This window comes from Pundamilia nyererei, unplaced genomic scaffold (genome assembly GCF_000239375.1).
Source record: "Pundamilia nyererei isolate P.nyererei 1_Seehausen unplaced genomic scaffold, PunNye1.0 scaffold00127, whole genome shotgun sequence".
NCBI classification, from domain to species: Eukaryota; Metazoa; Chordata; class Actinopteri; order Cichliformes; family Cichlidae; genus Pundamilia; species Pundamilia nyererei.
Window position 1 is genome coordinate 1393629 of NW_005187528.1, and position 11528 is coordinate 1405156.

General features: G+C 37.8%; 2 protein-coding genes across 4 annotated transcripts in view; one reads left to right on the plus strand and one right to left on the minus strand.

The window, feature by feature from the left end:
* Nucleotides 1-2596: 2596 nt before the first annotated feature.
* On the minus strand, nt 2597-9556 carry hscb (HscB mitochondrial iron-sulfur cluster cochaperone). The gene is made up of 6 exons (XM_005743083.1): nt 9098-9556; nt 8906-9002; nt 4579-4668; nt 4285-4429; nt 2989-3036; nt 2597-2836 (listed from the first exon to the last, which is right to left on the minus strand). Exons 1-6 carry the CDS (start codon nt 9463-9465, stop codon nt 2742-2744), a joined length of 843 nt encoding a protein of 280 aa, XP_005743140.1. The 5' UTR covers nt 9466-9556; the 3' UTR covers nt 2597-2741.
* A 53-nt stretch (nt 9557-9609) lies between these two features.
* The window catches only part of lrrc8ab (leucine rich repeat containing 8 VRAC subunit Ab), a 10983-nt gene continuing 9064 nt past the window's right edge, over nt 9610-11528 (plus strand). The window contains exons 1-2 of one of the 3 annotated variants that reach the window (XM_005743085.1): nt 9610-9672; nt 10278-10396. The gene's annotated coding sequence lies outside the window, so the exon portion shown is untranslated. Of the gene's footprint in view, nt 9727-10277; nt 10397-10714; nt 10737-11528 lie in introns of those variants that run through there. The other 2 variants (XM_005743084.2, XM_005743086.1) reach the window with 2 other exon arrangements.

Below are 11528 nucleotides of genomic sequence, written 5' to 3' on the forward strand. Positions count from 1 at the left end.
CAGAGGGGTGAGGATCATAAAGACTTCTGCTCAGCTGTGAGCAGAAAAGAGCGTTGCTCCATTGAGTCATCCTCTACTGGTTTTGACCTTTGTCACTCAGACCTTTATCTGCTGACTGTTTACATCCATAGCTGAAGGTCTATAAGGAATCCTTGGGTGTTTATACTCCTTCGTTGCAAGCCAAAGATGATGTAATGAGGGATTTTTCCAGTAGGTTTTAGTCAAAAGTGCTGCAATGGCTCACTACCTTTGCAGTTTAATGGGATTATGACAACATTGTGATATATTAATCTTGTTGTGATATTTATGCTAAGCTAATACGGAGATGAATTACGCTCTGACTACAACCAGTATTAGTCACAATTTTAGAGGCTTTTGATATTCTAAAATCAAGTGAAACACTTGCCTGGAGTACAAAATAAGCATCGTCTATCATTTGACTTTAGATCAACAAAAGTATTACTTTTTAGTACGCATCTCATTATTACTGCAACAGAATTTAAAGAATATTTTGAAATTTTGGGACGTACACATCTGCTTTCTTGCTAAGAGTTTGACAAGAAGATTTATATCACTCTTATGTGGATCCTTTAAGTATTAAACTATAGCCAGGAGCTAGTTAACTTTGCTTGCATAAATTTGGGGGAGAAAAGAGACACATTGCCTTCGGTTGCTTTGGAATCGAATCAAAGTAACAGTCTATGTGCTGTCACTGTGCAAGTACATATCCAGAACATATCATCTAGTTAAACTGTACACTGGTATTTCTGACGATTAAAACACTGAGAGACAAAGTAAAAGGCGATGGCGAGCTAATTTTATTTCTTTGGGACAAAACCAGGATAGCTATTCTTCTTTTACCCCTATATGCAAATCCAGAGATATGAAAAAAGAGACATGGGTCTTAAAATTTTGAATGTGAGAGAATTTCACAAAAACAAAAAAGGTAGAATTCACAAGTCTGAATTTAAAAAATATATATAAAAAACTGTGTCCGATGTGACTGGTGATTCTAGATTAGATAACTGAACAATGCTTAAAAAAATTGCTTTAAAAAATTGAGCAGACAAATAACTGGGAGATGCCAAGTTTGCACTACTTTTTTCTTGAAAACCTTTAGTTAAGCTGACCAGCTACAGGCTGGAACTTCATATTTAGTGACCACACATAACAGCGGTATCTTCCCATGTCATCGAAATCTTGAAATCAAAAAAGCTTATTTTGCCAGATGTACAACCATTACAGTAACTAAGGGGAATTCTATGTCCTGGGTCATGTAGACCTCAATATAACTGTTGGATTAAACCAGTGCAGCATAACTAGTAAACACTCCATCAGCAGCAGCACATTATGTAGTGCGCCTGAAGCTGACCTAACTCATTCCAGAAGCTGCACAGTGGTCACATGTACCTAGGTCCTTTGCCAAGCCATCCCATCCAAGTCAATTTCACAGCTCGCCTGTAGTGAGTTTTTTCCCTTCTTTCTTCTCTTTCAAACTCAATTTCAGCAACTTCTGGGAGACAGCAGTGGCCTCACTGTTAGTCGATCACATTTTCTCATTAATTTAAAGGCACCGTAGTTGCTGTTTAATTCATTCTCTATCCATGTGCATTAAGGAAACTGCTTCGCCATAGTTTAAAAAAACCCAAACAGCCTCAGACGTATGACACTGTTGTTCCAGACTTGATAAACCACCAGTCAGGATGTGTTACAGTAGGATGTTCCGGAGGACTGTCACACACAGAAAAAAAGAGTAAAACTATTCATACACATACAGTTTAGTGTGTGATCCTAGTATATACAAATGATATTTTTTACAGGATATGTGAGCTAATGGCTCTCTCAGATGAAGTGCCTCACCACATATGTCAGAGTAGTTACACCACTATCAGTATCTTTCTACATGTGATTTGAACTCCAATTTGTAATTACAAAATTATGAGGATTTTTCTCTATTACATTAAAAAAAAAAAAAAGAAAAATGAAAGCATGTGTATGTGAAGGTGCATGAATTTGCATTCTGATGCATGCACCAGTACGCTGCTGGCACAGGTGTGCAGGGGCTATTTACATTCATTTTATGAGCTATAAATGACAGAGCAGGAATCTTAGGTTCATCAAATAATCGTCATTCAGTGGGGGTCATCCTGATTATCATAGCATTAAAGCGACATATGAAACAACCATTAATAATTCATAAGGTTGTCCGCCTCAATTAAGGGCTTCCTTCTGGTCTTATATCTGGCTTGTACACCAAGTATTGGTTTTCTTTATGATTGTTAAGGTGTTATGTCTCCACCTAAAGGTACTCCGAGGAACTGTGTGGGGATCATTCATCTATGTGTGAGCCCCACATGACAAAAAGCTGAACTGATAGGCAGGATAATCATATAAACACTCAGAGCAGCATTTTAATCAGAGCCAATTATAGATCTCTGTCATATTTAATGACACATTAGGTACAAGTTGATACGATTAGCCATGTGAAATTAGTGGAATTCAAGGGAGATATTGTACTCATCCAATTACAGATATATATCTATAGTTTTTCATTGGGAAAAAAAGCAATTATTACCATTAATGAAACTCTTGATAATGCATTACAAGTAAAGTTTTATTATTCAGCTTTAAAAATACCATTACATGCTCCCAAGATAAATGTACAATAGATTGTGCAATTCTATACAGAACATTTTAAAGTGTCAAAAATGTTTTATAAAGTGGTTTAAATAGTGAGAAAACTACAGGAATTCTGAAAGTTTTTCCTTTACTTTCTCTTCAATGTTTGCATAGTATTTCATTTGGACAAGTATTGCTTTTGCGGCCTGTAGCTCTCCTGAAAAAGAAAGAAAGAGGGTGAAAAAGGAGGTTTAATCAATGACTCACTCAGTGACTTAAAGGGAAGCTTCAACTAGATTACAAAACACACAAAGAAGAATGAGTGGGAGGAATAGACACTGTTTCAAAGCAGCATCTGAATATTATTACCTTTACGAAGAGCAGCATCTATATGCGCTGTCAAGTCTGCCAGTTTTCCTGCAGGTAAGGAAAAGGCAAGTTCTATATCTGCACGTGTTTACAACATACCCCACACGTGGTGCTGTTTATTCACAGTGAAGAGATCTACTTAGAAACTGTACAGATTCTATACACATAGGCAAGTCTGTCACGTACTGACTTTACTGGGAGGCAATTATGACTGTTTCTGTAATGTAATGGGTCATTTGTTATGTAAAATTGGGGGCAAATTAAAAACTACTGTAGTCAGTGAAACTGTTCCCATTGGACAAGCACATTTCCTAATATCCTATGATTTGTCCTCTTCAGAGACAAGGTTAAATTTTAATCATCCTTAAGCTCAATAAAAACTCATCAAAATCTGCAAGTTCTGCCACATGCGGCATGATGTGAGCTATACTGAATTGAATCTGAAGGCACACAATTGTATCTGCTCCATCAACCAGCAACTGGCTCTGTTTGAAAAATCCAAAACAATTGTATAGGGACATTGTCTTTAAGGACTAATAGATAGCGGCGTGTGGAGACTGCTGTCTGCCATGTATAAAGCCCCTTGCAGTAGCAAACAGACATACATTATGCTGAGCGTTTTGCACTACAATTGACATTTAAAAATGTTTTTCTCGTGACACCTTCAGCGTGAGCAGTTTTGAATCACAATGAGAAATTCAAAGCTGCTCACACTGCATTTCCTGGGACACGAGTACATTCTTCCATAATCCAGTTTTTTTTTTTTTTATCCTGTTCTGTTCATTTTTAGTATTTATTCTGCATTAATGATTCTGAGTAATTACTGTGTATTCAGTGTTTAATGACCTTTTCATTTACTATATTTCATTGTTCATGTCATTCTCACCTTGGATTCAATCTGCCTACATATGCACTCCACCAGTGCTGGTCTGTTTGGTTGCTGTGAAAATGGGTAAATCCCTTGCTTCTCTGTTGTATTTCTGACAAGAGTAGCTCCTTGAGGAGTGTTAGATGTAGTGCTACACTGCACTTGAGGTTACTATGGTAACCACAGGTGTTTCCAGATAGACCAGAGCTGAAATCTAAGGGATTGCAACCTTGACCCTTAAAATCAAGCATGTGTGCAGTTCAGCCATTAAGTGATTCTCATCTCACACTTTAATAACTGACGATTTAGACTGAAGTAGATACATCTGACATGCAGAAAAATGTACATTACACATCCACTTTTGCTACATTAGGCAAACGACTTGCTAGAAATCTACTTAAGTAAAGTTAAAATAACAACTTGTTTACCTTTTATATCTCGGCCAATCATAATGGCCTCTTCTGGAGCCTGTGCTTCATCGAGGGCCTCATTAATCTCCATCAGCTTCATTAGAAAATTTGAATCAGCTCCAGAGTCTGTGCCCTCTTCTATATTCATTCCCTCTAGTTCCAGCTGAAACATATGATGGGAATCTGTCAAAGGTTGCTCCTTTAGATGTAAGACACCAGTCTTGACTGCCAAATGGTGACGAACGTGATCACACAGACAGACCTTGTAATTACGAATTTTGCTACAAGTTAAATCAGAGATTTGAAACTCACCATATAAAGACCACGACTCAAAGGCTTAAGCAGAGTGCCGTATGCTTTGTTAACGAGAGCAGACTGGCTTTCTGAATACTCCTGTTCTTTCTGCAAAAGAGGGATGTGTTGTGTTAGGATTATTTCTAAGCATAGCAAGTTCAATCCAAAATCATTTATTAAAAAGGAAAAGCAAGGCTGTATTATAATGTTTTGTTTTTATTTGTATTGCTATGGATTTGAAAGAATGAACCTTTACAATATTCACAGAAAATGTGAGTGATTTTACACTTTGCAATCGCAATCTATAGCATTGTCAAAAACCTTTATGATACTGATAATTATCTGTATGACATGCATCGACTCTTGCAGTCAAGCAGTTTGGGACCCTTCAGGAGATGCAGGTGTGAGTTTGACATGACAAATGTGCGGAAACAAGATGTGAGGTTTGGGTGGGAGCGGGGGTGAGAGCTCCGAAATGGTTGGCAGATCTGAGAACATTTTGCAGCTATCAGGTCTGTCGGCTCTGGTGAAAATCAATAGTCGGAAGCTCTGACCCATGGGCCCATCGTGTGAGGCTGTTTCTCTAATAACAACCAATGCAGTAGGTGGCTGCCTCATATAAGTAATGACTTTTCTATATATGATGCAAACCCCTGAGGGTGGAAGATGTCTAATTAAGAAAGAAATGGCCAGAGGTGGTGATAAATAAAACAGATTCAGTACAATATTGGACAGGTTGTGTATAAAGAAACAATTTAGGCTACCTCTCCCCTCTCACATTCTGCTGAATATGAGTTTAGCTTTCATATCATATCATGACAACATTCTGCCTTTCGCTTTTCCACCTGAGTGTACAGAATAAATTACACCCAAAGCAATACATCTCCTCTCCATCTTGCATTTATAATGCTTATTCTCGTAAACTGCCATGCATTTTTCTTAATGATCTACAAGGGGGGGAAATGGAAAATGGGGAGTTTTAACACTATTTACCACATTGTAAAATAACATCTAACACATTAAAACTGATGCACTGGGACAAGCCTTATTTCTTTATGTGAAATTGTTAGGCAAGTGATCACCCTTACAGTCTCACCGTAAATGAGCTGTGGGCTCAATAAGATTTGGCAGGAACCTCAAACCTGACACAAAATTCTTTTTTGAACTAAAGGAAGTGACAATTTACAAATGCAAAGATTAAGAAAACATCAGACTTCTTTCCTAAATTAAACTTCTTTCCTTTTATTGTCTATTTCATGGAAAAAAGATCTCTAGTGGTTTAGTATTTACCTCACAAAGTTATGGAACTCTTAAATGTCCATTGTACAGGATTTATTGTAAGAAAAGAACATTCAGTATTAAATTAGTGTTTGCACACTGGTGTATGCTCAGCTAAAAATATGATGCAACCCCCCCCCCCCATAAAAAAACAAACAAACAGTAAGGTGAGGGGTAGTCATATTGTTGCAAACTACACCCTCTGTGCTCGATGACACTAATATGGGTGTTCTACCTTCTGCAGTTACATAACCTACCATTTATTTTGCCTGTGGAACTTCTCTGCCCAGCCACTATGCGATTTTACCTGTACATTTGTCATTGTCAGACTCAATTTGGCTGAGTTTGTCAAAACATCAAGCATGAGAAGGCACTGGTTTGTATATTTGCTGAGTCTGGGATATTTACATAACTTAATTACATCAGACATTTGCTACCTGTTAAATATCCTTTAAATATATGCAACTTAATTACTTAATTACTTAATTACAACTAAATATTCTGAAATTTAGAAAACAAAAATCTAGAAACTAAATGAAAACTAATTGGATTTTAAAGCAAAAAATGTAAACAAATGAGCAACCAAAGCTATATAATTATATAACCTTAAAGTTAGCTGCATTCTGTGTGCTCGTCTAAAGGGAACAGAATCCCAGCCTTAGTCCTACATACTGCTCCTTATTAATTTTTGATGAACAAAGAAAAAAAAAAGTATGTCACAGAGTGACATAATGCAAAATAATGCAAGTGATAGGTTTTTCCAAGATATCCTCTCCCCTTGGTACATATCTTTATCTTTCAAACTCTAAATTTGCCATCTCTCAGCACAAGCTGAAATACCCCTGATGACATCACAGCAAAATTGTGTCATTTTTCTTCAACTTGTCAAAACTCTTCCAGAGCAATAGACAATATCATCCTATTTGTAGCTGTGGGGGGAAAAAACAAACAAAACAAAAATACTGCCGTGCTACTGTACACCACTGCAGTGGATTTTAGATTAAACAAAGGCACAAAGAAATTTGGAAAACTGATGATATAACTTTAAATATGAGAATGATTTTTAATACGTGGACAAAAATTCTCTTCTGATGACTGCCTGAAGTCCAGAAAACATGGACATCACCAAATGCTGTTTCTCCCATTGAGACCCTCTGCTAGTCTTAACTACTCACTTCCTGCTTGTTTGTATGTCTCTCCTTTCCGTTTTATCTTCATTTACTGAAAAGCATGCTCCTCTATGTTGAGATCAGGTGACTCACTTGGCCATTGAAGATTATCCCATTCTTTTGCCTTGAGAAGTTCTTGGGTTGCATTTGCAGTATGCTTATCTGTTATGTGCTGTCTGATTTGCTGTATTTGGATGAACGTGAGAAGAAACTGCACTTGAGAATAGATCCTGCTACTTCTGGTAGCGGTCGCTTGATCAGTAAACACTTGTGGGGCATATTATGTCCCTCCCATAACACTGCATCTACCATGTTTGGCAGATGATGAGCCATCTCTCTTCCTATTATGACTTCCTTGTTCTTGAGTGTAACCAGTGTTTTGTTGGTGTTGTCTTGTTGTAAACCATCTACTAGAGTTGCCTTATAATGGTCCATCAAGGCTTTTGGTGTTATTCAGCTGGCCAGTGCTTTCCTAATTTTTCCTTTTCTTTTTTCAGTATTATGGTGACCCTATTTACTCACAGCAATCTGACATCATATTAAGAACTTCAGTGAAAATCCACTAGATATTAGTTCAAAACTTTGAATGAATGTCAGATATTATATCTACATAAAGTTTCATAAAATACACAAGGAATCAACCTCAGCCTCACCACGACTGTGATTGTCAATCAACTGTCCAATTAGGAGGATCTGAAAATGCCAAAGCAGGTAATGCAATACTTTGTATTAAACCCATTGAATCAAAGTTAAAAGTTTGCATTTCAGTGTAATTTTGACAGTTTTAAACATCTTAAATCTACCTTGGTGGTGTACAGAGGCCAAATTAAAAAGACGGTGACATGGACCTTCCTTAGTGTAATTAGAGTTTACATAATGGGTCAATATACACAAACACAATCAGGACTGTCTTGACAATGAAGTAATTGTTTCAGTGATCTTATTAAGCCAAACCGTCCAAATTTATTTGACTAATAAAGAAAATAATCCGCATATAAAACATCTTAACAGTCACAACATCTTACCCCCTATTTTCACTCTATTATTTTCAGGGGAACAATCTCAGCTACTTACTTTCCCTAATCTATCCAAATAGACTCCTGAGTCACAATTTAGCAGCTTGTGATGAAACCTTTTATCCTGGTAGGAGTTACAAAGTGTCCATTCATAAGGCAAGATGAGTAATTGAATGAAAACTTTCTAAACCAAAGTTAACTTTTGCTTTCTTAACCTGTATAAATATTTAATATATTTAATATACCTCTGTTTTTCTCATTTTGGATTTTGCAGTTATAATATAAAATGTTTTGGAACGCAGGTCCTAGTAGGCACTTTTACATTTCACAGCAGGAAAAGCACTAGTTTAATTATCAGCATAAATAACATAAAGTCATGTTGGCTTACTGGAGCTGCCTCCTGGTTTTCATAGCTGAAATAAGCAGCCAAGAATCCCTTCAGCTACACTGATGCAATTCAACATGTAAAGCTGTTTATATTACTAGATTTGTCCATTTTCCCCAATTTTATACCCCTTTTTTCTTTTCCCTGAGAAACAAATGCTTGTTCGTCTACACATCTACAATTCCTTAAATTTTCTTCCTATGAATTGAGCTTGCTTGGTAGCTTAAAACAGACCAAGTTCCCTAACCAGGCCCTACATTTGTCAGTGTCTTTTAACAAGCCCATCTTTCTTACTTTGCCCAGAGTTACTCCCATGGCCAAATCACAATGAATTATCATGACAAAACAAAAATGCACACACAAGTGGACAAATGGGGAGAAGGGGTCAGACCCAATTTCCTGTGTCACAGGGCGACTAATAGAAAGGAAAGTGTTCTCTGACTCACAGACCATCTCACTCAGCAGATCTCTTTTCCCCTTACATTGCCCCTGCCTACCACAGATTTCTGGCTGAAGTTGTCTGGATGAAGAGACCGCTGGAGCTGCAAGTATGTTTTCTGCAGCTTTTGTGTGTCCAGTGTGAATGTGTAGTCACTGAAAAAGGTAACACGTGATAAAATGAATGGACTGGATTCATTTGGAAAACTTTTTAAGATGGTGGCATATGTTAAGGTAAACAAGAAACTCACCAATCCATGATCTTGAAGTAGGATGTCCCTTCTACTGGGGGCTGCACTGCTTTGCATGACACGCAGAAAAATGCAGGTCTTTTGTCAAGAAGATGCTTACAATTCCAACAGTTCAATTTAATTTGACTTGTGCAGCAATTCCTGGGTGAAGCGGATTGATTAGTGAAGTAAAACAGCTCTCTCCCCTTTCTGAGTGCTCTGAAGTTCATGTTGCTGTGCCATGTGCCCTTCCTGTGGAGGCTGGTAGACATACAGTAAGCTGTACATGTAACAGCTTTAGAAACAAGCACTCGGTTGGTGGTTAGCCAGCTTGAGTGCAGTACAGCCCGGGATGAGCCAACAATCCTCAAAGAGTTGACAGACAACATTTCTGGAATTAAAATGCACTACTCGCTGTCGTGCACTCAATAAATACACGAAATGTTCGCTGCCAAAACACATCTCTTCCCGGAAAAACAAAGAAAGAAGAGCGTTCTTCTTCTACGTTTTGTAATGCTGCCACACTGCCGCCGCTCGGTGGGTTTCGAGTTCTCGATGGAAAACCAACAGCTAGCTGGCAACAGCAAACGCAATTTGTAAGGAACTATTGATAAAGTATCCTTAGTTTTGGACACAGCACACCAATTGAAGTAAGCTGAGCACCTCACAAAATTTTCAGTGTTTGTAAGTAGTGTACTAGTGTCGTTTTAGGTGCGGCTTTTGCCGAGGATGTAACGATAACAAGAACCCCTGGTCTGCATGTAGCTAGCTTAGCTCACTAGCTGAACAGTATAGCTTAGTTTGCGAACATGTCTTAACAACAAAATGCCTTTATTCGTGGTCGGTATTGACAAATAAGCTGGTTGTTGTCAGATTCTAGTTCACGCCCTTAAAAACAGCCTTTCATGTTATTTAAGGGCACATGTAAAGAAAAAAAGCACTCGGGTTTAACTTTATGTTGAGTAGCTTGCTCAGCTAGCTAGATGACAAAGGCATCCCATGTTATGGTTATGAGCGGTGACAAAAACAAATTCAAACTAGCTTATTTATTATTATTATAATAATAAATAATCACTCGTTTAAGAAGCATCAGCTTAAAACATCACTTAATGCACGCTTGCGTAACTTTAATTGCCTTTTTCAGAAAGTCTAGAAGACTGCATTTTCATACCAAGTGGGTTGTTGTTTTTTTCTCTTTCAGATTCAACTGCGTTCTGATAAAACAGGCAATGCTTCATGAAGAGTTCTGGATACTCAGTGAGTGGCTAGTCCGCCAGGGACATCATCAGGCACTGGAGCACAGATAACACTTCCAAACTTGTGAGTTTATTGACTAAGAGTACTTTTTGCTGCTTCATCATCCATCCATACAGGCGGTCGCAATACAACAGCTGCTAGCTGTGTGTCGAAAAAAAAATTCTCTGAACACTGGCCAGTCTAAATATGCTTATTTGGCCAAGAATCAGACTAGGCGTCTCGACTGTTTGTCATTACAGTTTCCTACCAAAGTACAAGCTCTGTGATGAATGCCAGGTCTTGATTCGTGTGTGTGTGTGTGTGTGTGTGTGTGTGTGTGTGTGTGTGTGTTTTTGGGAGGTTGCAAAAGCTGACGGTAGAGTATTCCAGAGAGACACTTGTTGGAGACAGCAGCTTCTATAAGGTAAACAGGATCTCTTCCTGAAGGTCGAGGGAGGTACTTCTCAAGGCCCCCACAGACAATACTCTGGGTATTATTTAACGGAAACCACTAAGAATAGAGAGCAGGGGAGCAAGGTGGCTCCTCTGGCGGTCATGTTGTTTGGGTTAAACAAGCCAAAACGGAACATCTTCTTAAGAAGAGTGACTTCTCGAGCTTTCATGCTGGGTGTGGCAATTTAGAGGGCTTTATCTGGCTCTGATGTACAGCAGAGGAAAGGGAGATTAGTTGTGGATTGCTCTTGGCTGTTTATGTATGGAGGACTTGTGCTTTACAATTAGAATCTGTAAGTAAAACACATTTTCATACCTAATAGGACATTGTTAACCTATCATTTTATATAAGCTATGTATTATGTGCCTTTTTTTTTATTTTGGATTTTTTAAGGCAGTGCATGACTTTGGCTGGTCCAGCAATATCCCCCAGATAATGCATTACCTACCTACTAAAGGAAAGAGTCTCTGTATGTTTGTGTCTGTTCTTCACTTTTCTTAAACATTCATCATAAGGAAGGTGATATATCCTAGTATTGGGACAAAAAATTCCTGCAATGCATTTTTCTTCTAATTGCAAATACATACATACATACATACATACATACATACATACATACATACATGTATTTACTCAGACATACATGTCTGAGTAATCATGTCTGGTATGTCATTACTTGTGTTTCATAAGTTTGTCAGTTATATTTGGATGATGAATTGATTTTGTGTTAATCAGCTGACTTCACTTTGTGTGATCTAAAAT